Source organism: Daucus carota, chromosome 3 (genome assembly GCF_001625215.2).
Source record: "Daucus carota subsp. sativus chromosome 3, DH1 v3.0, whole genome shotgun sequence".
Taxonomy (NCBI): Eukaryota; Viridiplantae; Streptophyta; class Magnoliopsida; order Apiales; family Apiaceae; genus Daucus; species Daucus carota.
The window spans coordinates 13,710,678-13,737,956 of record NC_030383.2 but is presented as its reverse complement, the minus strand read 5'-3'; the positions used below and the strand labels follow the sequence as shown (position 1 = coordinate 13,737,956).

The window sequence follows — 27,279 nt, the reverse complement described above, 5'->3', positions numbered from 1 at the left end:
CTTTTGGTACAGGAAGTATTGTACACGTTCCTTGACCTATTTGATACCACATATATTTTGGAGGATTCCACAACTAAGGGGGAGAATATATTTAGGGGGAGAATATATGAAAGGGGGAAGAAAAAGTAAGTTAGCTTTCTTCTATTGTCTACAACTAAGGGGGATTAAACTACTCTTTAGCTGTGTACTACTGAGGGGGAGATTCTTCTTCAACTAAGAAGGAGGATTGATCTTTCATCTAAGGGGAGATAGCTACTTATCACCAAGGGGAACCTGATCAAGGTAACGGGAGGAGAAGTATAAGGTGATACATCTATTTTTCAGTAAGTGGTAGACAGGAACTTATTCATTACCACTGAAGAATTCAATGAAGCTGCTGATTGTTCTTTGCATAATGGAATGTTTTGAATTCTCTTCAAGACAGACTATGAGGATTTTCAGGCAGGTAAGCAAGAACAAGAGAAATAAAGGTGATATGCACATTTGTTATTTCTATTCATGAAATCTGGAAATGTATTATATGATCCAGAAACTTTGTAGCATTATTTACTAGTCCAGGACTTTACTTTTTCTAGTGTTAGTTGAGTTATCCTCCAGAGGATTTGCTTGTTATGATTAACAAACAAATAGGGGGAGATTGTAAGTCTAAATGTAAAGACAACCCTATCTGTTACATAGGGATGATAACTCAACAATAGAACAGGACAAGTAAATAACACTACGCCTGCACCGGAATCGGAAGATACGAAGACAAAGGTTGAAGAAGCCATCTACAGTCTCGAAGGAATAAGTTCACTGGAAGAAGTTCATTAAATGTTCATGCCTCAGTGAAGAATAAAGATTGAAGTATTCAAGATTGTGGAAGCAATGAAGATGTTGTCCAAGTACTCGAAAGATTTCAGTGCAACCCATGAAGCAAGATATTTCTATATATCTTGGTTGGTTATTTATAATCAACAAACTGAAGCATAAACTAACCCGGAACCGACTGATCAATGTTTGCTGACAAAGAAGGTACAATGTTTGACTTCAGTGTTAGTCGCTTGTGAACCAGACCAGTGCACTAAGCGTCAACACATACGGAGTTTTCCAAAGTATTTATCAATCGAAGAATTGATCAAGTCATAACAAGTCATTTGTTCCAAAGCCAAGTCAAGCCAAATGCCAGCTATGCCAAAGCTTACTGCTCAAATGCCATATGTCAAAGCTTCCACAGAAAGCCATATCAGGAAATGACATTTTATATATGTGTGCACTTATATATTTGTATATGTACAAATATAATTATATATGTATATATGTATATTTAATTAAATATAATATATATAATATATATGTATATATGTTTTTAAACATATGTATATGTATATTTATATGTATATATATTTAAATAAATATATATGTATATAGTATATGTATTTATATTTTACATAAACATTTATATATTTAAGTGTATATATATATATTATATTATGTGCATAAATATGTGTATATTTATATCTATAGATAATTATATATATATCCCTATATATATTTATATTTATATTTACATATAATTTTATGTATATTATATATATTTAAATATATGAGAATATATTTAAATATATGTATATATATATTACTATATGTTTATATAAATATTATTTATATACATTTATATATATATCTTTATTTATACATATATTTATATAATATTATGAATATAATATTAATAAATGGATGGAGCAAACTCAAGTCAATCTCAGTCAAAGGAGTGATAACAAGGAAAGCTCTTACTATGTGAGGAACAACATTTGACCGAAGTCAACAGCTCTTCCTCACTTAGAAAATTCTCTAAGTACATCACAGTGAAGACATAGCACTCTTGAGGCGCAACCTTTGACCAAAGTCAAAGTTCGTCCCCAAGAGATGAGAGATAACAGGGGAAGCATTACAATGGTGGAGCAAGTTCATATTTGCCTTAGAATTTCTCTAAGTCACCATATACCTCTTGCACACTCTATGGCGCAACATTTGACCAAGGCGCAAGGTTTGACCCGGGCGCAACATTTGACCCAGGCGCAACATTTGACCCGGGCGCAACATTTGACCGGTCAAATGTTGCTCCTCTACTAACAACTCTTGGCACTAACCCTTTGTGACTTAGAATAATTTCTAAGTCACAACTCTACAAGGGATGCACTATATTGGAACAACATTTGACCTGGTCAAATGTTGCTCCTCTAATCAACAATCATGGCGCAACTTTTGTTACTGGAATTATTTCTAAGTACCAAACAGAGGAGCAATGAAGCGCAACATTGTTGAAGCGCAACATTTGACTTGGTCAAATGTTGCGCCCCAAACCAACATCTCCTGGCACCAATTCAAGTACTTGGGAGTTAGATTTATTTTGTTAAATCGAATCCGTCCAGGACGAACTCAATCCGTCCAGGACGAACTCGTTAACCATGGTTAGTTTATGAAAGCCTATAAATATGTGATTGTGGTTCTCACAATTTACATCATCCTTCGGGATGAAATGGCCAAGTGCTCTGCACGGCTACTCCCACTATATATACACTCTAGTCTAGCTTTGTAATAGAAATATCCGTAGCGGTTAGAGTTTGTAATATTGAGAGTAGTGGTCATTGTAGCCAACCTTCGGGTTTGGATTTGTAGCACCCTTCGAGGTATTTATCAATATACAGATATACCTTGGAAAATATTGTGTGTTGGTTTAATATTTTCATATCCTCAGAAACCGACCCAATAAATATCCGGAACACGAAACCCATTACAGGACTGCAATTTGTTTATCCGCAAGATTCGAAAGAATTTTAAATTGTAGTGAGTATCGTATTCAACCCCCCTTCTACGATACTTTGGACCTAACATAAGCTTAGCCAGAATGCTAGTATAAATAGAGTAGAATAGCATGTTGAAAGCAGGCAACTCAGCAGCTAAAAACACATTTTGTACTCAACATATTCGATTCTAGTGAACATTTTTGGCAGGGTTCCAAACCCTTCCGCGGTTTTTTCCCTTCCTGGGTTTTCCGCGTAACCAATCTTTGTCTTATTATTTGCACTTAATTTTAGTTTATAATTCTTGGCATTTAACCCACAAAAAATAGCATAAACACATGTCAAAAAATAAAAATAAATATATACATTATCTCCTCAAAACTCACACACCAACACTACACACCGCTTGTCTATAATTTTAGCCAACCCCGTTTCTTTATAATTTTAGCCAAGCCCCTGTAGATGGCTAAATTTGTCGAATAGCAAATGCCACATCATCTATTATCATATTAAAATTTATTATCGTATTAAAATAATATATTTTACTCCTATTTATAACAACTTAAAATAATAATAACATAATATTTTTGAGATATAGGCAATACCATCAAAACAAAATGTATTACAGGAAATTTTACATAATATCTTAATCTCCAATGAGATTGACTATAATAATCGACTAAATTAGATCTGTATTAGCTATATAGATTGATCATAATTTAAATATAGTATTTATTATTATTTAAAGTTGTTATAGATTGAATGTATTATTTTAATATGGTAACCGATGACGAGGCATTCGTTAGAGAACCAATGTCATTGTGAGATATGAGATCTAATCTCAGCTACACGTTTTATATCTTATATCAATCTCTCGCCCCCCATTAATTTTTTAAATTTAAATATTTTATTACCATCTCATTCTAATTCCACCACCTCCAACCACCACCGACCACCATTTCCGGACGCCACCACCGGTAAACATAAAATCACCACCGTCAAACTAAAAATCACCACCGGAAAACTAAAAATACCTCGGGAAAAATGAAATCCACTGTCGGAAAATGAAAAAATCACCACATCACCGCCATCTACAGATCACCACCACCATCTACGGACCCCCAAATCTAGAAAATCACCAACTACAAAGCAAAATCAGCACCAAAAAACAAAAAATCACCACTGTAAAACTAAAAAGCGGCACCGTAAAAATAAAAATCACCACACCACCACCATCTACAAACAACCACCACCATCCCAAAATCCGAAAAACCACCAACTACAAAACAAAATCACCATCGGAAAATCAAAAAACACCTTGATTTAATTGATTTCTGTCACATTACAGAACAGATCTGTTTCCCATCGCCCCGACCTACAATATCTTTTCCGACACCTCTCATCTTTGCCGACGTAAAGCACTCTCACTGACAGATCAGAAAGCGTCGTGTAAGCCTGCGTCGACGGAGCCAGCTGTGTTTCCGGCGAAAGAATGGAGTCGCAGGCTGAGTAGAGAAGGAGAGCGGAGGGAGAGAAACCGTCGGTGGAAGGTCGGGGATGGAGGCTGGGTCGGCGATGTGCTCGTGAGGGAGAGCGAAGTGACGACGCCCATCCACGGAGATGCTGGGGAGACGGCTGCAGATCAGGTGGCGGCGATGCCGCAACAGCCATGGGGAGAAAGAGGGAGAGAGAAGGCAGTGGTGGCTGGTGTGGTAGGTGGATAAAAGAGAGATGAAAAAATGTAATGGGGCAGCCAGCAGGGATGAAGACACGAGAAGAAATAAGAGGCTTGGATTATAAGTTTTTATATAAAATGAAGGGCTGAGATTAGATCTCATATCTCACATTAGTTGGGGTTCTTATTTGAGCACTTGCCTATGTAGTGATTTAACAAACATAAAGATTAGAGTTATCTTGCAGACTCAATTTAGCCGATTATCTTATCCTCTTTGAACACCTATATTACATGATTCATGTCATCAAACCTCTACCTAGACTCAAAAGTCTAATTTTTTTTTATTAAATCTCTGACTTACATGATCCTGATCCCACAACAACATTACTTATATGATCATATAGCTTTTTCCGGGGACCATAGATTCTCCGGGCCGCTTGAGTCTGGCCAGACGTTATACAGTTTCTATGCTACATCAGCCATTGTTGCCTGCAATTTGTAATTATAAAATTTGTAACCAGTTCCTTAGAGCGTCAAATTAGCTGGTATCAGAATTTGAATTCAGGAAATAACTCGAACATCAATGAGCTGGTTAATATCATACGAGAGTTCAATTTAAAAAGCTGACTCATATTCAGAGTCTCCTTAGTTTTGTTTTTTTTACCAACAAAGAAATTTTAAAAAACAGTTTTAGCACCGATAGGAACAGAAATCCTATCGAAAATTTGATCTTGAAAAGAATATGACAGTGAGCCGTCATATTAGCAGATCATATGGTAAATAACACTGAAATTGTGTTTAATTTCTTTAACAGAGTCTCCTTAGTTCAATCGTACGGATTACTCAACACAAACTTGTCATACAAAGGCATATCAATTCTTCACTTGCTTTAAAATATAAATCATACGAATAACAAATGCGAATCTTTTACATGAGAACGCCCCCAAAACAAACTCACCTCAAGCTTTGCAAAATAAATGAACAAACAAATTTACAAGAGAAAAAGAAAGAAAAAGAAAACAAACAAGCAAAGAACAAAGTTCAAATTCTGCATTCAAATCAGTGACTCAGACAAGTAGCACGAGGGATGAACCAAGCAAAGCACCCCCTGAAAAAAGCAAAGTGACGAAAGATGAGAAAGCAGCAGCAGCATTTTTATGCGGAGGAGGATTCATGTCCGAAGGTGTATCTGGACTCTCCTCCGTCGTTGGAGGGGGCGATGGATTCGACCCTGCAGGAGGCGGAGAGTTGCCCTTTTTGTTGCTTCTGTCAGCCAACACGACCACCACCAACTTCTCATTCTTGTGACAGTGCTCTTCATTGCCACTGATGAAATAATGCGGCCCAGATTGGCTGAACTTGTAGACCGTGTGACCGTCTGTGAACTTCTTAATAGGGTTGGCTGTATTGCAGTTGTCGTAGTCATCTTTTGTTACGTAAAGCACTGAATCTTGGTCAGCTGGATAGTTAAACACTGGAAAACAACAAAACTTTAGGCATGCAACCATTTACATTTAATCATTCATTTAAAAGAAAATATTAGTACTATTGAATTTACCAAGAGTGTCTTGAATTTGGAATCGTTTAGATTCTGCCCACTGATTGAATGCATAAGAACCAGAGGGAGACCAGCCGTTGCGGCCTCCAACTATGAACTCATATGCACGAGCTTTTTGGATCAACAAGAAAAGACTGAGCAACCCGAAAACATAGAGTGCCTTGCTTCCATAAGTCCTCGACGTAGTAAAGGCCATCGGAGAACTTGAAAAAGGAAAAGGAAAGATTAAAATTGGCACTTAAAATGTGAAAGATATGATCTGGATTAACAAACATGAAGGGTATATATAGGGAAATGTTGAGTGGAACTTTAGAAGATGTGTCAGTCAAGATTTTGCTCCCCTTTTATTATTCTTACCACTGGGATTTCTTGGTCTCCAGTACAAAGCATATGATCACCTTTTCTATATCAGTTTCTACATTAGAAAATTGAAATTTAACCTTAGGAATGACTTGTGTTGGGAACTATACTTTGCTTGACAGTGTCAGGAATATTCTTAGCTTGTATTGTGGGTTGATTTGGCCATCATTAATATATTAAGTTCCGTAAAATCAATGGAGGAGCTCATGATTTGATTGTTAGTGATATATGATTCATTTACTCCAGAAATTGCAGAACTAGGACAACATGTCTTGAACATATCAGATGTATTCATAGTCATATATGAACTTTATATACTTTGATTGAAACATCATGAAGAAAAGTAGTTAAACATGTATCAGACTAAAATCTTAGATAATGCTTTCTCTTTGATGTATTCAACAGAGAGTACTCAGTTTCATGTTATTCTGATGGGTCTGCCAAGAAAGGGTGGTAAGAAGTGGAGCTAGGAATCTGAATCATGTCATCCAAGTGCAAAATTTTGTAATCTCAACATCGTCTGCAATTTTACAACAATTATAATGTATAATTGTAATTACTATCATGATCTTCCCTCTGTTTCCAATTGAAAATCAAAGTCTCTCCACTTGGTCGCAACACCTACATGCATTGCCTAGACAGCAAGAGAAGAAATATCTCATCTATATCCTGATCCATTGCTTGTTCCAGCAAGTACATTAGTATCATCTTACATTTTCAATAAATACAAGCTTCATTTGGCAACTGATCAGTGGAACCAGCGGTCAGTGATGAGCAAAGTAGTCAATAGAGTGATGAGTAAAACTGGAAGAAAATCTGCAGCACGAGCACGATGGGCTCCATTTCCTGGGAAGCGGGTAGGCAGAGCACATTCTTCACCATTGAATATGAACTTAGATGGGAAACCATCTCCAGCTTCTATGTCAATTTTGGGAGTATGTGCTTTTGAAAATGAGATCACTGATTGTTGTTTTCCTGGTACTCTTGGAGCCCCAGGACGAGCACCGTCCACTTCAGCAATCAAGTAATTTAAGCCCTTGAATCCTTTCATAAAGATAGTATTGTTTAAATTTGGTAGCCTTGTTCCATTGAAGGAGTATACATTTTGGTACCCCACAGATGCCTTCTTCAATTGAACTGCTGCAAACCAATCTTGATAAGGCAAGCTTCCCCAGTTGAATAGCGTGATTCTGGCACTCCATCCTGTTTTTGTATTGCCTGTAATGTGCCAGTTGACGCTAACTCCACAGTTGTCACCGCAAGGTCTTGGATGAGGGATTGGTAACTTTCTCAGTTTGGCCCATGCGAGTGCTTTTGCTGTTCTGTTGACGAATGGAACAAGAAGAGCTTCGGGTGGAAGCAGCATTGCTTTCGCGTTGGGATTGCATTTGTCAGTGTCTTCACAGCCACAAGCACAGGTGTTGCAGGGAATCACAGACCTGGCATAGTAAGCTGAGAAGGAAACACAGCATTTAGCTTGCTTTGGTTTTGGACGCGTTATGTTGCATGTCACTTGCCAAGTTGCTACAGATGTGGATACCGAATCAATGCCACTAGGATCAGGGAATTCAGAGGGATCAACGCGTATTGGCTGCCCACATTTATAGGTCGGGTTCACAAGGCCTGAAATCTGCCAGTTCTGAGGAGGATTAATGGCTGTTCTATTCATGTCAGGTGGAAGCTTGTAGACGTTCAACTGAAAGATTGATTGGGACTCAGTTACATTCATTATAGCAGGCAATATGCTGCCATTTCTGCAGCAGTAAGGCAACTTTCCAAGCTTCTCATCATCTTTCAATGTTGGAGGCATATCCGAAATAACAGGCTTTTTCTGGCAGTTCAACACTTGGCTGAAATCCAAGTCTTGGTAATACCTGCCCTGGGGACCGTAGAGGCATTCAGAAGGATCCTTCTGGTGAGTGAAGGCTCCTCTCATGTTGTAAATAAATTCGTTCCTCATCCATTCCCAGGTCAAATTCCAACGGTCAAGGCGGCCAAGTGGATGATGATTCTTAATGGTGACTTGAGCAAGATAGCTACCTTTGTATGCTTGGAGCACATCATATGTAAAGGTAAGATCCCCTTTCTGGCGCGGAAAAAACTTAGTTTTCAAGTCCTTGGTTTTGAACTTGGGATCCTTAACACAACAGACAGCCATTGTGGAACCTGCAGAATCAATCAGGCAAAAGCATTGCAATAAATTTTGTTAGAATATGATCATGGTAAGCCCTCCTCTTAACATCTTGAGGTTTTAGGAGAATTGGTCACTTAACATGATATCAGAGCTTAGGCTCGAGTTCGACTCCCTATTCTCAGAAGGGCCAAATATTCTCAGAATTTATAAGCCCTCCTCCTAACACCTTGAGGTTTTAGGAGAATTGGTCACTCAACAAATTTATAGTCCAAATGAACCATCAAATCAAATAATGAAAAGTGCATAGTTTGAAAAATACTCACCACCCTTGGTCATCTTTGGTGCAGGACATTTGAAGCCATCATTCACAATTTTGAGCGTCTTAGGCATTGGCTTCGCGTTCTTCTGGCCACCAAATTGGGTGCCCTTTATACTGATCTTGGCAGCCATCTGGCTCATATCATTAGCCGTATCAATCGCGGTCTTCAAATCAGCCTGTGGAAATCCAGCTAGGTGAGTCCCATTTTTACCAACACGAATAGGAAAACTATCACCATCAACAACAACAGCCCCATCCACAGATACCAAAAGCTCATCATTCTGAAACCCAATAAAAAGTTGCCAGGCCTTGAGCTCTGTTGCCCCCGCATTCATCACCACCGCAGAAGACTTAAACGCCCACCCTTGAGCCGATACATTCTTGACAAACGGAAGCTCCCTCTCCCTCTGCTCCAAAGTATACGACGCAAAGACGCCATTGCACTCCTCCTCTTCTTTACTCGGCTTCACAGGTTCTGCATTCTCCGTGCTTCCATCATCTTGAGCGAATGGCAGAACGGATTGCCACAACAACAAAGTGGCAATGCAGATCACCGTTGAGGCTTTCATGCTAAAATACCGATCATTAACAAAGCTTTTATGTCTTTGGTGACAACGGTGGGGATTAGGAGGAGCGGCGAGGGGCAGACGACCAAGGGATCACCGACCACCGAAGCCGCATGAAAAATCACCCGGCGGAGGTGATCGAGAAAAATCCAGGGTGTGGAACTGGAGAAGCAGATATACGAGGTGGCTACACTTATAATAGAAAACCATGAATATTGGTTGACCTCTTCAGCGCCACTCGCTGCCTCTAGTTTTACCTGGAAATTAGGACATGGAAACTAGGAAACATAGTTTTTACATGCATCACTAATTTAGATGGAGTCATGTGTAATTTAAAATTTTAAATACAACTGACTATTTGCTCTTATCGTCTATATTCGATCCGTAAATAAATAATGTGAAATCTTGATATATGTCTTTATAGATTGATTAAATGTAAATAATACTAACAAAAGTAATACGTAATTTGAATGATTCTATTCCAAATAATTTTGAACACTATTGAACTACTCTAATCCACTTGCAAATACTCATTCAGCTCCTCTATCATATTTTCCTACAATTTTCATCACAAATATTAAGAAATTTTCATTACAAATTTTTAATCACTATTTCACATGAACACGACCCAAGAATCACCAGGCTTGCCCATTGCACACATGATTTATGGACGGGCATTTTTACTACAGATGATATGCTGGTAAACTGTTTCCAGAACACTAAGCATTAAAAACTTGCGGAGGTTTCTAATGTATTCCTGCGCAACTTAAACATACACTTCACTACTTTTACCAGATTGTAGCTCCATAATCCATATCACATGACAGAATGAAATTAGGGAAAAAGTTAGAAGAAGACAACTAAATGAAAACAGCCGAGACAAAAGTAAAGAAAAGAGCTCATTAGGTGCACATTCCACATTCAAGTCCAAACACTGACAGAAAATCCAGAGAAATTCATAGACCCACAACATCACAACTTCTAATACTTTATTTTTTTCACATACTAAAAACCAGGGTCTTTTTATTGAGACCAGACAGACTTCATTTAAGCATCAACAATCTCAGCAGCATCACTGGCTGCAGCAAGGATCAGTTCTGGGTGGACACTACCACCTACGGACGATCCATCCAAGGCATTCGGATGTCCAAGTGCCTTCAGTGCCAAATGGGCTGCCTTCTGCCCAGATATCATCATTGCTCCAAATGTTGGTCCCTGCATGCATTGTTAACCAGTACATAAGAACTATCCACGAAACAGACATCAAGAACTCTACTTAGTCGACTGAAACATGTATATCTAACTACTCCGTCAAAAAAGATAATAATATATTGATAGGAAGGCTTTGCCGTTAATTTTTGTCCTAAATTACTACATGATACGAAATTCATTCGATTTGAGTGATAGTCTGGTAGACGACTAAACCCAGCCCTCCTAGAGGTATAGTTGGGATCTGAAGAAAATGCTGAGTTCATGCTGGCTATAACAGGTGACGGGTCAAAGTAGTTCATTGAGACAGAACATGGCCTATGCAACTACCACACCAGAGAGATATCCACAACACACACGTGGAACAGTTCAACAAATCTACGAATTTGGAAACAAATAACTTAGCACTGAAATAAGAAATTTACCATTCTTGGAGCTCCATCAATTTCCGCGACCTCCATTCCAGTAACGATCATCCCAGGCACTATCTCCCTGGTCAACCCAACAATTGCATCCTCAGCCGTGTTCATGTCCAAAGCTTTCATCCCTGGAACACTGCTGATCATCCCAATATCCTTGAGCCTCTTCACTCCAGTGGCTCCGAAGGGTCCATCATGTCCACAGGAACTGACCACCACTTTAGCCTCCATCACGTTGGGGTCCATGCATGACTGTGTGTCATGGTTCATAGAAACAAGGGCCCAATTAGTCACAACACCAGAAACTCTCCCTTCCTTGACAATCAAATCTTCAGCCGCAACAGCATTGAACAGCTTAACATTTGGCCTGGCCAAAAGCTTGCTCATAATGGTTGAAGTGAACAGAGCCGCATGCTTGATCACCACATAGGTATCTTTTTCATCGTACTCGATCTCAAGCTCATCTAGGAAATGATGCGCAGGCTTGCGGACAACCATTGATGAGAAAAGCTGTCCACCGAGCCATGCACCTCCGCCGGGACTGACAGATTGCTCAATTATAGCCACCTTACACAAAGCATAATGCTCGATTAGTCGATCAAATGCAATACTGTTACAAATCTTGTACTTCAAACCACTTCATCTTACAAACTCTATAAACCTCAAAAAACCAAATAATAAAATATACTCAAAACACAATTAATTTAATATATATCATATAATTAGAACACAAAACAATTGTTTTATACTAAATCCAACAAAAAAATAACTCATATACATACAAAATAGTATATCAGTCTGAGAGCGCATATAAATCCACTTTACACAGTATGAACACAAATCCACCGTTCACTTAATACAGAAATAAAACCATTATCATTAATCAAAAAACGTTAGAATATTGTATAATCTAAGAATAAATACAGATTCACTAAAATAATATAAAATAAAGTAATAATATCCGCGAGTACAAAAAAGGAATAAAATTTCAGGAATCTTTATACAAACGGATACTTAATTAAAAAAAATAAATTCATTTCTGTCATTCTCAGATTTTCACAGATTAAAAGATGCATGAAATAAACAAATAAAATTCAGAGAGAGAGAGAGAGAGAGAGATTAAACCTGAACGGAGGGGTTCTTAGAGAGCTCATAAGCACAAGAGAGACCAGCTGAGCCAGCGCCAACGATAACAACATCGGTATCAGCAAACGTAATCATATCAGTCATATACCTCCTCGTCATCTCCCTCGAAACAATCGATTCCTTGATCGGTTCAAACTTGAACGATTTCAGATCGTAGGCCGGAGACGCCGCCGCTGCAGACACGGCGAATTTGCGTTGGTTTGATTTCGAAACGAGGCTGTTCGGATGAGCCAGGGGGACTCCATTGAAACAGGATGAGTTCGAAAGGGGAGTTGCCTTGGGATTCGAGACGAGAGTGGATACAAAGGTTGTTGCAGCCATTGTTGTTTGCAAGCGAGAAGAGTGAGATGCAGTGGTTTCGAGGTGGTGTGTAATGTGAATTGAGAGTGTAGAGAGTCGGTTGTTATATAGGGGATCGTATGGCTTACACCTGTGAAATATGTGGTGTGCAGTGGGTCCTGGATGTCTCTAGAAAGATCTTTATCGTATATACAATCTTTTCTTTTTCAGGATATATACCATCTTTTTTGTTTTCAGGGAGATTGTGTGTTCTTTCGACTATATAAATTTATAAATCTTTAATATATATAATTAAAAAAATTATTAAAATGATTCCGACTAATGGTCTAATTAATCATCTTGATTAATCCTGATTATTCGATTAATCCCTGGATATTACTTCTACCGACTAACTCTGATTTTCGTTTTTTATAACACTGATTTCAACCATTAAAATAATGAAAAAGATTATAAATAGCCATTTGAATTTAAGGATATTCATTTTGGATTCTAGTTTGTGTTATTTTATATTAATGACATTATTATAATATATCTTTATAAATCGTTAAAATCATGCTTAAATAAGATGCTTAGGGCCTGTTTGTTAGGGAAAGTTGCTTCTGCTTCTGACTTTTGTTTATTTTGACTCGTTTGTGTAAATAAGTAGAAATAATTTTAAAAAGTTAAGAATGCTATGTTCTATCTCACAGCTTCCACTTTTTTTCCAAAAACATTATTCACTTATTCATTTATTTACTTCTCACTTCCACTTAACTTCCTTAATTTAAGTAAAAAGTCAATTATTTTAAGTTAACCCAAACAATCTTTTAATCTCATAAAGTAGATATTTCCTCCATTCCTGTAGTTACTGTACACTTTACTTTTCTCCACTTCCCACTTCACTTTATACATTTCAAAACTTTTAGGATGTGCCCATGAGAACACACTAGATAATTCTTTTTTTATAATTTAAAAATCCCAACTACCCACCGCTTGCATCCACTTTTTCAAACCCATCAATTAGTTATACACTTTTCTTCGTATCTGTGTCCAAGTATATATCCTTGAGGGATGGAGGGAGTAGTTTTTAATTTTTTTGTTCTGATCTGTTTTATTAAAAAATTTAGATGTCATCAAATAATATATTTGGATAATTAAAAAATTGAATTGAAAATTTTAATATATTACATATATTCAATTTTTGTTTTTACCTAGGAACTTATTATAGGTACAGAGTTTCCACTTGTCAAATTTTCTATATCTATGCACATTTCAAATTATTATCAATAATATTTATATAGAATTTTAAGGATACAATTTCCTCTACTCCTTAAATATTTGGGATCAGTTTCGACTCGATAAAAAATATGCATTTAAAAAAAGAGAAATTTAATATTGTACTTTGATTTTAGACTTTAAATTTGGCCTTTTTATTTCAATTTTATTTTTAATTTTTAGATTGTATACTAAATAGACAATGCCAATTGTCGAAATTTGAAACAAAATAGAAATTTTATTGACCAGCTCGATATCGACTAGGTTCGGCTCGACTCAAATTGGTTCGTCAAAAACTCGAACCCGACTCGATTTTTAACGAATTCGAGTCCGAACCAAAAAAAAAGGTTGATAAGCTTATCGAGTCTGGTTCGACTCGAACTCGGTAAAACTCGGCTCGACTCGGTTCGTTTACAGCCATACCCAAACCTTGCAAAAATACTATAATTTTTTTAAAAAAATTTGCAAAAAAAAAAAAAAAACCATCTTCCAAATAAAAATTGTAAAAATACCATTTTCTGAAATTTTTTGTTGCAATAATACAAAAACCGCATTTGCAACCATTCTGCAAAATGCAGTAACCATATCTGCAACTGCTAGCAACCCTATATGCAACCACAAATACAATTTTGAAAATATATGTTGAAAATTATATTTAATTACATAATAAGTTGCAAGTTGTTACAAAAGTCGAAAAACCAGTATCCCGCAGGGCCAGAACTAATATTACAAAAACAACTTGGAAAATTAACTTAAAAAAATCAATACTAATATGCGTGTATGTATATGTGAGTGACTATATGTGTATGTTATGATTAAGTTGATTCCGAGGGTTGATTCCGAGGGTGGCTATGACGTCAGTCACCGACTCACCGGGCTGTGTTGCGGTTGAAGGGTTGAGATGCAGATGGTTGATAGTTGTTTGGTGGTGGCAGGAAGGTGTTGTAGGAGGGACTATGGTGAGGAAGGAGAGAAATGATTGGGTGACAAGAAAAGGAATGGCCACACCGTTACTGGTGGTAGCAGTGATTGGTGAAACAGAGTAAAGTGGTGGCACAGAAGTGGCGAGGGGTTGTAAATCGGAGGAGGAAGGCAGTATTTGCGGTAGTTGTGGGTGTTTACACGAGTTGTAGTCTTGTAGATGATTGAATCAACTATCGTTCAGGTACCTAACTGAAGCGGGTGATATAGCAGTTCTGAATGAGTAAAAAGATGTTGGTGCAAATATGTGGGTGTTTGGCACGGGCTTATAAGCTCGGCTTCTGGAATTATAAATTAGCACTTATTTGTACCGTTTGTGTAAGAAGTCAAGAAGTACTTAAAAAAAGCTACAATTACTAGCTTTTGTCTCACAGTTTCTATTTATTTCCCAAACACTTTTATCACTTATAAGTCTTAACTTGCTTCTAACTTCTACTTCACTTTTTTACTTCAAACAATAAGCACTTATTTTAAACTCATCCAAATGGCCTCTATATATATTTTTGCAAAAATAACGAAGTTGCATGAAGTTGCGTTCAGTTGAAATCTATTTTCACAATTATTTTCAGAAGATGGTAAAATTGTAAAAAAAAACCCCACAAAAGTAGTAACTTTAATAAATACCCCTTAATTTATATGCATATAATAGGTATAATATAAGAAAATAATTTTTGATGAGATTTGATATTAACACCAATAGCTCATCGACATAAGAGCAAGTCCAACACTATGCTAAGAGGTTCCCTAAAAATATTATAAAATAATATGTCTTAGTGATTTAGCACAAGATTTAGCACATGAGCTCCAATAGTACTCCCTATATCCATTCCCTATTATTATAATAATATTAAAAAAGAGGGGAAGAGGAAAAAAAGAGAGAGAGAAATGATGTGGAGGAGAGAAAGAAATGAATATTTTAATGAAACAAATAGTTTAGAAGTGGCTAGCATATTCTAAAAATAGGGAAGGGGAGGCTTGTGCTAGTGATTTAGCACATCACTAGCATAGTGTTGGAGTGCAATTTTATCTCATATTCCCTATTTTTGGATTTAAGACTTGATTTAGCACACCTATTGGACTTGCTCTAAGCACAACAAAAGGTTTTCCAGAAGTATATGAGTCACTAGCTTTCCACAAAAGCAACTTTCGAGGAAGCCTTTTTTTGCATGTGTTTCACCACAATACCATTCTGTCACACAGGGGGAAAAAACAGTAAGCAGAACAATAGACATCAGAGCAACTTAGTCTTGCCACAACATTTGAGCACAACTTTGAATTAAATACTTGTATCCCAGAAAAACGAAAAAAAATTGCTTAGAAGAGCAACAAAAAGATATAAAAAAAAAGAGTAATGCTACGTACCCCAGATCTTGTCCCAAATTCTTTTCCCAAATGACGTGGAAAACAAATGGTTGATTTTAATTGGGTGGTTATGGGAATGGAACCAATCAAACATTGCCAACTAGGATTTGGAAAAATAATTTGGGAACAACTTTTGGGGTACCTAACATATTCCTAAAAAAAATTATGAAACTAAAACTGAGGAGATCAATGATGTAGACATTTTCCCAACCATTAGAATGTGGTTATTATTTGCATTATACTGGGAACTAGAAGGCCTTTCATCATCATCCCACCACATATCACTATCAAAGTCAAAGTACTGCAGTTTAACGCACAGCAAATTAAGAAAATTTAGAACCACAACATATATAATTCAAGTCTAAAAGCCAGCACTGTTGCCTCATAATATTACCAAACATAAACTGCAGTATGATAGATATACTACAGCTTAGAAACCATGAATTTTGATGTGTTCCTTCTTCACGATACCCACCTGATCATAAAACAAACAAACAGAACTCATTATAAACTACATCTCACATAATAGAAAGGAATGTGATACATCAAAAAGAACACAAATGAATCGTGCACTTTTTAGATACTAGATTACAAATCTGTGAAGGTCACCAAAGTCCCCAATCTGTTGCACCACTCTTCCGGTAACCAAAAACTGCAACTAGGCTCTCAAAGCAAAGAAATAGGTTCCATTTGTTTAAGATATTTCAATTTTTCATCACAATTTCCATATGATTATTAATACCTAGAGAGTCCCCAAAATAAACAGGTTACTAGAATTAGTTCAAACATGATCATCTGAAAGGAATACATGACAAAATGAATTCAGTTTATTGATAGCCCATAGGATCATTCTAAAGTGATCAGTTTATAGGTATATCTTGCAAACAGACACTCATAATGTACAAAAGCAACCATAGATCACAGGTTCCCCACATATATTTACCGGCTCTGATCGATGCATATAAAAATATCTACATTTTTGGGCACAAATATGATTTGGTTCTCAAGTCGCACAGCAATTAAAATCTATTATATATATAATACAGCAACCATGAGTAATTTAATTCAAAACGACCAATTTACCTTTTGCTCATTATACAATTTTTATATATATAAAGGTTATTATTGTCTTTTAACACTAACGTATTTATTAGACATTAATGTCTAATCATTGTAAATTAATTCGATATGACTAATATACCCTTCGCTTAATACACATATTTTAATATATATAAAGGTTATTATTGACTTTTAATACTAACGCATTTATTATACATTAATGTCTAAGCAATGTATTTATTATACATTAATGTCTAAGCATTTATATACATTAATTATAACATGATCATTATTTGAAATTATTTTAATATTATACATATCTATACTATACTATTAAAGCCGAAATATTAAAAGTTTGGTCGGTCGGTACGCGGGCTTTTATACGGACCTTTATAATTAGCGGGCTTCAAACAAAATTAGTGAGCTTCAAACAAAATATAAACAAATTAAAACATAAAACAAATATACGAATCAAAACATAAAACAAATATAAAACCTATTTGACTATACCAAAACTAAAGTCAAACTTTAAAAAATACTATACTACTAAAACCGAAATATTAAAATTTTGATTCTTTTATACGGACTTTTAATAATTAGCCGGCTTCAAACAAAATTAGTGGGCTTCAAACAAAATATAAACAAATCAAAACATAAAACAAATATAAGATCAAAACATAGAACAAATATAAGACCTATTTGACTATACCAAAAACTAAAGTCAGACCTTAAAAAATATATACGCATCTATCTATACTATACTATACTATTAAAACCGAAATATTGAAAGTTTGGTCACTCGGTACTTGGGCCAAAATACGGGCCTATCTATATATCAATTATTTTTTTTAAATAAAATATTTTATCTTTTTTTTATATTTTCTAACTAAAAAAACTCCATTATTTAAAATAGCATTGAAAAATATAGTAATTGTCTTTTTAACTAAAACGCGTTACCTTTTTTATATATTCCAACTAAAAAAAACGAATCTTCTACAATTAACACGGGCTACATATATCATAATTTTATTCTCACAATAATATTAGTTTACTATACTATTAAAATTAAAACATTAAAAGTTTGGTCAGTCGGTAGTTGAGCCAAATTATGGGCCTACTTATATAATCAATTATCTTTCTAACTAAATTTATTATCTTTTTTTATATGTTAAACGAAAAAACTCAATTTTCCAAAAATAATATTGGATAACATAGCAACTACTCTTTTTAACTAAAATACATTATCTTTTCCAGAATCTCAATTAAAAAATTGATTATCCAAAAATAACACATGCAACATTCATATAAAAATATATCTATATTATTATATTATATTATTAAAGTCGAAACATTGAAAATTTGGTCAGACGGTACTTGCGCCAAAATACGGGGCTATTTGATATACCAATTATTCTTTTTAATTAAAATATGTTATTTTTTTATATTTTCTAACTAAAAAAACTCCGTTATAATATTTTTTTTATTATCTATTAAATCAAAACATTTAGATTAGTATGATGAGTCGGTATTTGGTTTTACAAGTCTTTTTTAACTTAATATGTTCCATATTATATTATTAATTTATCAATAACGAAATATTAAAAGATTGATTGGTTGATTTATATCTGATTTTATAGATCTCCTTAAATTATAATATGCAAAAAAACGTATTTTAACATTCTCAGTAAAATATATATGTTCGACCTAATTTTTAATTAGCCATTTGACGAAATTAACTTTAAGAATTTATCATCTGTTAAATAAAAAAATTATTTAATCATATTATTCTATCATAATTTTATTCTCACAATAATATTAATTTAAATTAAAATATATATGATAAAATAACAAATATTATAACCGCCCTTGCATTGCACGGGTTATAAGCTATAAATAATATTTTTAAATTTTAAATTTTCCCCACAAATTTTGTAAATTTTAATATTCTACCTGATTTTTGACTGATTAATCCAATTTTGACTAATTAATCATCGATTTAATCGAATTTTACCAAATCGTATTAAAAATTCGTCTGTTATCGATTATTCGGCTAATCGGCCGATTTTTAGAATATTTAATTATTGTGATTTAATAAAATTATATATGTGATTTAATAAAATCATATATATGATTTTTTAACTATACGAGAAAGACTCTCATTCGACAAGAATCTTATTTGTTTTTATCAAATTTTCAATTATTTTAGGTGAATGATAATTTAATTATATAATAAAATTTTAAATAGTGTATATTTTTTATATTTACATTTTAATAAATATCATCATAGTAAGGATATATGTACATTTAGACATCAAGATAATAAGACTTAAAATACAAGTAAATATAAATTTAAATTATATCTATGGAAATTCTTGATGGTACCCTCATAGAAGTGGTTTTTTTCAATGGTACCATCGCATTTTTGACTTCTACCGATGGTACGCTCGTACTTTTAATTTACTCTCTATGGTACACTCGTGTACTTTTTATTTACTCTCTATTGATTACAAACTTAAAACAAATTGTATATTTGAAATCCTTGCGAAAAAGTTACATAAAATAGACCCTTAAATCATGTAAAACAGAGTCAAAATGATGGTATTTTTTTCTGAGCAGTTTAATGTTCGATCGTAGATGAAGGTATACTCTTTTGTCATAGTTAAAACATTAAGCTGACGATTGCTGTGCGGCTGCTGACATAATGAGATGTTATATTTCCAATTGTGTTTAAACATCATGTAATATATACTGTAGTTGATGATAAAAGAAGCAGTTTGGCCAAGCATCCCGGTACAAGGGCTAATGACCAGAAGCTCGAAACAGTGATTAGTCGGTAACTATTTTTTTTAATTCTATATATCTAAGTATCTGACATATACTTGTAGCAGTAAAATCGAATCTTGATCAATTTAATCCAAAATGACTAAACTATCCTTTACTCAAAATACATTCAGTTTGTTCGACTCGATCATTGGTGTAGATGCCGTATGGCTTTCTATTATTAGATTAACACTTTTGTTTAAAAAAAAAAACAAGAGATATTTTTCATTCACAAAATTTGAACGTACATCTATAAAAAAAGAAAAGATAGGGAATATAAATTTTTTTAAAAATGATTAGATATATATTATTTATATGTATAATATTAAATTAATTTCAAAATCATGCTATAATTAATGTATATTAATGATTGGACATTAATGTCTAATAAATACGTTAGTTTTAAAAGTCAATAATGACCTCTCTATATATAAAAATATGTATTTTGATATTGCAGTCAATGGACTGGCTTGATGTATAATGTAGGAATTAAGTATCTTATGGGGCTATGTTTGGCTACAAAAGTTAAGCCTTAATGTTTATTTGTTTTTATAAAAATGTATATTTTATAATTTTTTGGATATATTATATATAATTATGATTTAATAATAAATAAATAAATATTCAGTGTTGTAAAAAGCGGAAATCAGAAAATTATCGATTAATCAGAATGATTAATAGGATTATTATTCAGAATTAATTTAATATTATATATGTAAAAATAATATTATATATATATAATCATTTTTAAAATTTTAAAATTCCCCAAAATTTTTGTAAATTTTAATATTTTACCTGATTTTCGACCCTATTAATCCAATTTTCGACCAATTAGTCATCGATTTAACCGAATTTTAATATTTTTTTGTATTTATATTTTTAATAAATATCATAAAAGTGAGGATATGTGTATATACAGACAACAACATTCTATGATCTAAAATACAAATAAATATAAAAAAGATAAATAATGAGATATAACATATATTGAAGAAAGTTATTTAAAGCAACCCGTGCTTTGCACGGGTTAAGAAGCTAGTTACACATAAATGACCAACAATCACCTGAATCAGGAATGTAGAAGCATTCTTTCGCTGGTCACCTTGAAGCTGGATAACCTTTACAAAAGGAAAAAGACGAAATAAACCAACTTAAAAATCTATAGCAAACCATATGAAGAGCATACAGTCAACAGAACCAGACTTACCTGGCCTAACTCAGGATCCTGGACAACAGTACCATTGCAGCAAAACTCCTTTTTGAGGTCCTTGAGAATCTTGTTGTAGCTAAATTCTTTCTTTAAACCCTGCACAGTTGTCAAGCTTTTCCTGCCATTTCGCTGCTGTATGCGAATATGCACGTACTCTTTCGACCCAGCACTCGAGTCCTCAGCAGTGGCCTCAGCAAAGGGGTCTAGAAGACACACCAATCCAAACATTTAAAAATAATAGGATCAGTTCTAAAGACTCACTTAAATAGTGACCAAAATGCAGACAATGAGCTAACAAAAACGAACACAGTGTAGCAACAACATTCTACACATGGTAAACATTCATACCAAAAGCATTAGGAATCTGAATATCGAGTTCAGACATGAAACTTGGCTGTTGAACTTTACGACAACAGGGAATAACTTTTGCTCCAAACTCAGATGCTCACACCTGTATCAAAAGGGAGATTCACATAATATTAATACTGCAAACAATAATTTAAATGCAGAAACACAAGCGTTATGGTATTATGCAAGACACATCAAATGGAATAATCAAACTGTGTAACCGGTAAAACCACATACAACTGCATGTCTACTCCAATTCCTATTTTAAGTACTTGTCAACAATATAACACAAGCAGACTAAAAGGTCCACCCTCAGCACCTTGCTCTACAAAAGCCATGATTAACAATCATTACAGCAAAAGGTGATCGTGTAATATTGAAGAGAACAGTTTATGATCTTTGTAGGAATGATGTGTCTCCGTCAATGAATTTTTATTGACTGGATTGTCTATGCTACATGATTCCATTCAAAAGAGGAGGGGGGGCAATCTGAGAATTTTATAAGGTGAATCAAGATTTTCTGCCAACTAAAATTTTGGGCCTGCATAAAACTGTAGCTCATCACATTATGTTTATAGGAAGACACCAAATCCTCCACGGCAGAGCATCATGTGTCATCCTATCCTCCCGAAAGCATTTGAGTTGGTGTCTAGACGAGTTGTTGCATGAGGTGTAAGACCATACAACACCTTACATGTGAGATGCAGGCCTATACACATAGGCTGATAGGCTGCCGAGGCAAGGGTGACAGCCCAGTCATGCCTCAAAAAGTATCAATCAAATCCTATCTTGTAGTACAAATAATTCCCAACAAAATGAAGATTCACTGACCACCCACCACACACATCCCTGCTACAAAATTAAAGAACTTCCTTCTCCGAGCTCAAATTCGTATATTTTTCTATATCAGACCTTAAAAACAACCACTTTCAATCAATTAACATATAAACCAAAAATGATAAATTTTACCTAGTAATTAAAAATGAGAAACAATTACATTAAGCCTTAATTCTAGATACAACTTTAGGCAGAGCAATTAATTTCCACTGAATTCAAAGAGTTTAAAACCAAAATTACAGATAAGTAGAGCTTAATCAAACATTATGACAAAAAAAGAAAAAAGAAGAGCTTAAATCAAACATCAATTTAGCAATTCTGATTCTTCAAAAACATAACTTTCAAAACATATGTATATAATAAAAAGGATCTACGACAAGCAAATGATACATAATCAAAAAACAATCAATTATATATTTGATCAGGAGCATATAGACGACTTATGGATAAAGCTAAAACAAACGTGGAGAATAAGAATAGACAGTGATCGAAACATAGAAGAGAAGGAAAGTACCAGATCCGATGTAAAGGGTTTCGAATTAGGAGATTGGGGAAATGAAAAACCCTAAGCACCAAAGCACGGAATATGTCCGAGCGAGAATACAGAAGTCTATTCCCCACACACAGAGCTACTCCGTCTGATACTATTCCCAGTGTTCCAAAATAAGTCACCATGAATTTCTGTACTTGATTAATTTAGTTATCGGTCTTTCTAATGTGTGCCCAAGGGCACACATTAAACACTAAATTCTATAAAAATGGCTTGTTTTGATTGGTGGAGTTGATGTGAATGCAGGGGGGCCATTATCATTTATTGTTCATCCACCAATCAAAATGAGTTATTTTTATTGGAGTTAGGGACTATTGTGTGCCCTTGGACACACCATAGAAAATCCCATTTAGTTAAGTAGTTGAGAAACCGCGAGTTGAAGCGACCTATAAAAATTATATTAATGATTCAATATTAATATTTATAGAATAAAATAATTTTGTGACTGTTTATAGAAAATATATTAATATTTTAAAATTAATATTTGTAGGATAAAATAAATTTATATTATAAAAATCTTGATGTAATACCAATACTAATATATAAAATTGTAAAATTGGACTATAATTCATGGTGAAAAATGAAAATAAATTTATACACATAATTAACGATTTAAAGTATCACGAATCTTAATTTTATTTGTTTTAACTTAAATCTGTGAGATCGCGGTCTATAACCACCCTCGAACGGAGCAAACAGATATTGCATGAATAATTTTTTCCTGTATACAAAGTAAATCATATAAAAATTAACAACAACAAACATGTCCGATGAACAAAACAAATATCATAAAAAAAATAACTAACAAACATACATCATTAATAGTTAATTTATTGATATCAACCATCAATATCATGTCAAGACTATATTTTTTTTTCCGTGTTTGGATTTGTCGACTCCAATATAACGATCTATAACTACCTTTGCTTGCAACAACCTTTATTTTTTTTATTATTGTATAAACAGCTTTCACTTATCGTTGCAGAAAAACGGCACCTCCGAGTTAGAAATCGAGCACGAACTATCACCAGAGAGAGGTAGGTTTGTGGCATTAAGAGGGAGGAGGTTGTGTTTAGATGTTCTAAAACTCTACAATTTATAGGGGTATTTATGGGTGAAAAAGACTTATGTGCTACTTTTTCCCATAATTAAATAATCTGAAACAAAATCAGATTAAAACTTTCAAGCTACTATATTCCATAAATAATCTGTCTTTCCCATAATTAAATAATCTGAAATAAAATCAGATTAAAACTTTCAAACTACTATATTCCATAAATAATTTGAAACAAAATCAGATTCTGAAACTTCCTTCTAATATACCCGAAACTAAAAAAGGCAGTTCTAATTTTTGATATTTTTCATCCAAATATAAGCCGCGCGTTGCGGCGGCATATAAAAATTATATTAATAATTCAATATTAATATTTGTATAACAAAATAATTTTGTTGTTGTCTATTAAAAGTATATTAATATATTAATGTTTCAAAATTAATATTTGTAGGATTCAATAAATTTTTATTATAAAAATCTTGATTTAATACCAATACTAATATATAAAATTGCAAATTTGGACTATAATTCATGATGAAAAAAAAATAAAATAAATTTATACACGTAATTAACAATTTATAGCATGACGAATCTTAATTTTATCTGTTTTTTTAAAAAGTAATCACGTTCTTCCATTGTCACCTTCCACCAATTTTTTTTTGGATCGATTGTGCACAAACACATCTAACTTAAATATGTGAGATAGCGGTCTATAACTACCACCCTTGTTTGTAACAACCTTTATTTTTTAATACTGTATAAACAAACTTTACTTAAAAGTTTTTTGAACGGTGCAAATAGATAATGCATGAATAATTTTTTCCTCTATACAAAGTAAATAATGTAAAAATTAACAACAACAAACATGTCTGATGAACAAAACAAATATTATAAAAGAATAACCAACAAACATACATCACTAATAGTTAATTTATTGATATCAACCATCAATATCATGTCAAAGACTATATTCTTTTCCCGTGTTTGGATTTGTCGACTCCAATACAGCGATCTATAACTACCTTTGCTTGCAACAACCTTTATTTTTTTTAGTACTATATAAACAGCATTCACTTATCGTTGCAGAAGAACGACACCTCCGAGTTAGAAATCGAGCAAAAGAACTATCAGCAGAGAGAGATAGGGTTGTCGTATTGAGAGAGAAGGTTGTATTTAGATGATCCAAAACCCTACGATCTATAAGGGTATTTATAGGTGCAGAGAGACTTGGTGCTACTCTTTCCCATAATTAAATAATCTGAAACAAAATCAGATTAAAACTTTCAAGCTACTATATTCCATAAATAATTTGTATTTCCCATAATTAAATAATGTGAAATAAAATCAGATTATAATTTGTATTTCCCAAAATTAAATAATCTGAAACAAAATCAGATTAAAACTTTCAACAAACTATATTCCATAAATAATTTGAAACAAAATCAGATTCTAAAACTTTCTTCTAATATACCCGAAATTAAAAAAGGTAGTTCTAATTTTTGATATTTTTCATCCCAAAATTCCAGAAAATTAGAAAAATAGAATAGAGCGATGTAAGAGGCTCCACCTACACGCCCCTCGTTTCTCCTTTATATAAGTATATTGATTTACAGTGTAAAAAAACATAGTAATTTTCATATATTATTTTTTAATATTTTTTGAGTAAAAGTTATATATTTATATTTTTATTCAGAAAAATCTAGAAATGATATGTAAAAATATTTTTTTAATCTTAAAATACGTACAAAAAATCAAACCGACAATTATTTTGGAATGAAGATAACAATATTTTACATGCTACGTGGATTACACTTTAATAGTTCTCTCGGTCCCATTTCTTTATATTTTTTCATTATATATATATATTAAATTATATTTTATTTTTAAAATTACTGTTTTATTAACAATTTGAACACTAAAATTTTATTTTTTAAAAAAATTAATAAAACTATATTATCCAAGAGTTTTAAAATACGTGTCGAGTTCTCTATCTCATATGTTAACAACATGGTGAAGAAAAAAAGTATTTTATCTTTTTAATTTTTAACCAAGTTTATGGAGCCGTTTGGCTGGGCTTAAAAGAAGTGACTTATTGCTTAAAGTAAAGAAGTTAATTATAAGTGAGAAGTTGGTTTGGACTTATAAGTTATCATAAGTGTTTGGATACCGTGACTTATAAGTTTTTAAGTATTTGGATAACTTAACTTATAAAGTTTGTATAGTTTCGTAGTTTTGTAATATAGTTATTTGATATTTACGAAATAAATTGAGAAAAGTTGACGAAAATATTAGTAACCGTGTTTAAAAATTTATATAAGTATTAATATTAAAACTTAGTATATTTGAGTATTTCATAAAATTTATATAAATATTAATATATAAAATTAATATATTTGAGTATTTCATCAAATTGAAAAAAAAAGTTTAAATAAAAAAATCTTTATATTCAATCACCTCTCACATTTAGATGTGGATAACATGAAGTAGACACGAACAAAAAAAATAAACAAAGGCAGTAGGAAGTAAAGAGTAGGAAGGTGCAGTTGAAATAAGCTTAAGCTGGGTCCTGAAAAAAGTCAGGATCTCAAGTTTTTTTCCCGGACTTCTTTTACCTTTTTTAAGTGCATGGAATCATTTGCCAAAGAGTTGGGGAAAAAGCGTGTAAGTCTAAATGTAAAGACAACCCTATCTGTTACATAGGGATGATAACTCAACAATTGAACATGACAAGTAAATAACACTACGCCTGCACCGGAATCGGAAGATACAAAGACAAAGGTTGAAGAAGCTATCTACAGTCTTGAAGGAATAAGTTCACTGGAAGAAGTTCATTAATATGTTCATGCCTCAGTGAAGAATAAAGATTGAAGTATTCAAGATTGTGGAAGCAATGAAGATGTTGTCCAAGTACTCGAAAGATTTCAGTGCAACCCCTGAAGCAAGATATGTCTATATCTTGGTTGGTTAATTACAATCAACAAACTGAAGCATAAACTAACCCGGAACCGACTGATCAATGTTTGCTGACAAAGAAGGTACAATGTTTGACTTCAGTGTTAGTCGCTTGTGAACCAGACCAGTGCACTAAGCGTCAGCACGTACGGAGCTTTGCAAAGTATTTATCGATCGAAGAATTGATCCAGTCATATCAAGTCATTTGTTCCACAGCCAAGCCAAGTCAAATGCCTAGTCTCCATCAACTATGTCAAAGCTTACTGCTCAAATGCCATATGTCAAGTTTCCACAGAAAGCCATATCAGGAAGTGACATTTTATATATGTGTGCACTTATATATTTGTATATGTATAAATATAATTATATATGTATATTTG

General features: G+C 33.5%; 4 protein-coding genes across 7 annotated transcripts; all 4 read right to left on the bottom strand.

Moving 5' to 3' along the window:
- Window positions 1–5,315: 5,315 nt before the first annotated feature.
- On the bottom strand, window positions 5,316–6,281 carry LOC108213190 (early nodulin-like protein 9). The gene is made up of 2 exons (XM_017384962.2): window positions 6,020–6,281; window positions 5,316–5,935 (listed from the first exon to the last, which is right to left on the bottom strand). Exons 1-2 carry the CDS (start codon window positions 6,213–6,215, stop codon window positions 5,529–5,531), a joined length of 603 nt encoding a protein of 200 aa, XP_017240451.1. The 5' UTR covers window positions 6,216–6,281; the 3' UTR covers window positions 5,316–5,528.
- Window positions 6,282–6,916: 635 nt separating this feature from the next.
- Window positions 6,917–9,563, bottom strand: LOC108213569 (COBRA-like protein 10). Its single transcript, XM_017385371.2, has 2 exons — window positions 8,837–9,563; window positions 6,917–8,545 (listed from the first exon to the last, which is right to left on the bottom strand). The coding sequence occupies exons 1-2, from the start codon at window positions 9,399–9,401 to the stop codon at window positions 7,128–7,130; spliced, it is 1,983 nt and encodes a 660-aa protein (XP_017240860.1). The 5' UTR covers window positions 9,402–9,563; the 3' UTR covers window positions 6,917–7,127.
- A 721-nt stretch (window positions 9,564–10,284) lies between these two features.
- On the bottom strand, window positions 10,285–12,616 carry LOC108211831 (thiamine thiazole synthase 1, chloroplastic-like). The gene is made up of 3 exons (XM_017383528.2): window positions 12,152–12,616; window positions 11,033–11,593; window positions 10,285–10,613 (listed from the first exon to the last, which is right to left on the bottom strand). The coding sequence occupies exons 1-3, from the start codon at window positions 12,491–12,493 to the stop codon at window positions 10,446–10,448; spliced, it is 1,071 nt and encodes a 356-aa protein (XP_017239017.1). The 5' UTR covers window positions 12,494–12,616; the 3' UTR covers window positions 10,285–10,445.
- Window positions 12,617–16,299: 3,683 nt separating this feature from the next.
- On the bottom strand, window positions 16,300–23,028 carry LOC108210762 (protein translation factor SUI1 homolog). Of its 4 annotated transcripts, XM_017382163.2 has the most exons (6): window positions 22,858–22,998; window positions 21,507–21,609; window positions 21,156–21,361; window positions 21,013–21,066; window positions 16,464–16,544; window positions 16,300–16,370 (listed from the first exon to the last, which is right to left on the bottom strand). In XM_017382163.2, the coding sequence occupies exons 2-5, from the start codon at window positions 21,541–21,543 to the stop codon at window positions 16,500–16,502; spliced, it is 342 nt and encodes a 113-aa protein (XP_017237652.1). In that variant the 5' UTR covers window positions 21,544–21,609; window positions 22,858–22,998; the 3' UTR covers window positions 16,300–16,370; window positions 16,464–16,499. The 4 variants fall into 4 exon arrangements, with proteins under 4 accessions (XP_017237652.1, XP_017237651.1, XP_063946513.1 ...); XM_017382162.2 differs by having other exon boundaries at window positions 16,300–16,544; window positions 22,858–23,028; XM_064090443.1 differs by lacking the exons at window positions 16,300–16,370; window positions 16,464–16,544 and adding an exon at window positions 16,701–16,811.
- Between the last annotated feature and the right edge of the window lie 4,251 nt (window positions 23,029–27,279).

Coding starts and splice junctions, on each gene's coding strand:
- LOC108211831 (XM_017383528.2), bottom strand. CDS start 12,493: ATGGCTGCAACAACCTTTGTATCCACTCTCGTCTCGAATCCCAAGGCA. Junction 11,594..12,151: donor CTAAGAACCCCTCCGTTCAG/GTTTAATCTCTC, acceptor GCTTTGTGTAAG/GTGGCTATAATTGAGCAATC. Junction 10,614..11,032: donor TTGATGGAGCTCCAAGAATG/GTAAATTTCTTA, acceptor CAATGCATGCAG/GGACCAACATTTGGAGCAAT.
- LOC108210762 (XM_064090442.1), bottom strand. CDS start 21,543: ATGTCTGAACTCGATATTCAGATTCCTAATGCTTTTG. Junction 21,362..21,506: donor TCAGATTCCTAATGCTTTTG/GTATGAATGTTT, acceptor TGTGTCTTCTAG/ACCCCTTTGCTGAGGCCACT. Junction 21,067..21,155: donor AGGATCCTGAGTTAGGCCAG/GTAAGTCTGGTT, acceptor CCTTTTGTAAAG/GTTATCCAGCTTCAAGGTGA.
- LOC108213569 (XM_017385371.2), bottom strand. CDS start 9,401: ATGAAAGCCTCAACGGTGATCTGCATTGCCACTTTGTTGTTGTGGCAA. Junction 8,546..8,836: donor ACCAAAGATGACCAAGGGTG/GTGAGTATTTTT, acceptor TTGATTCTGCAG/GTTCCACAATGGCTGTCTGT.
- LOC108213190 (XM_017384962.2), bottom strand. CDS start 6,215: ATGGCCTTTACTACGTCGAGGACTTATGGAAGCAAGGCACTCTATGTT. Junction 5,936..6,019: donor CCAAATTCAAGACACTCTTG/GTAAATTCAATA, acceptor GTTGTTTTCCAG/TGTTTAACTATCCAGCTGAC.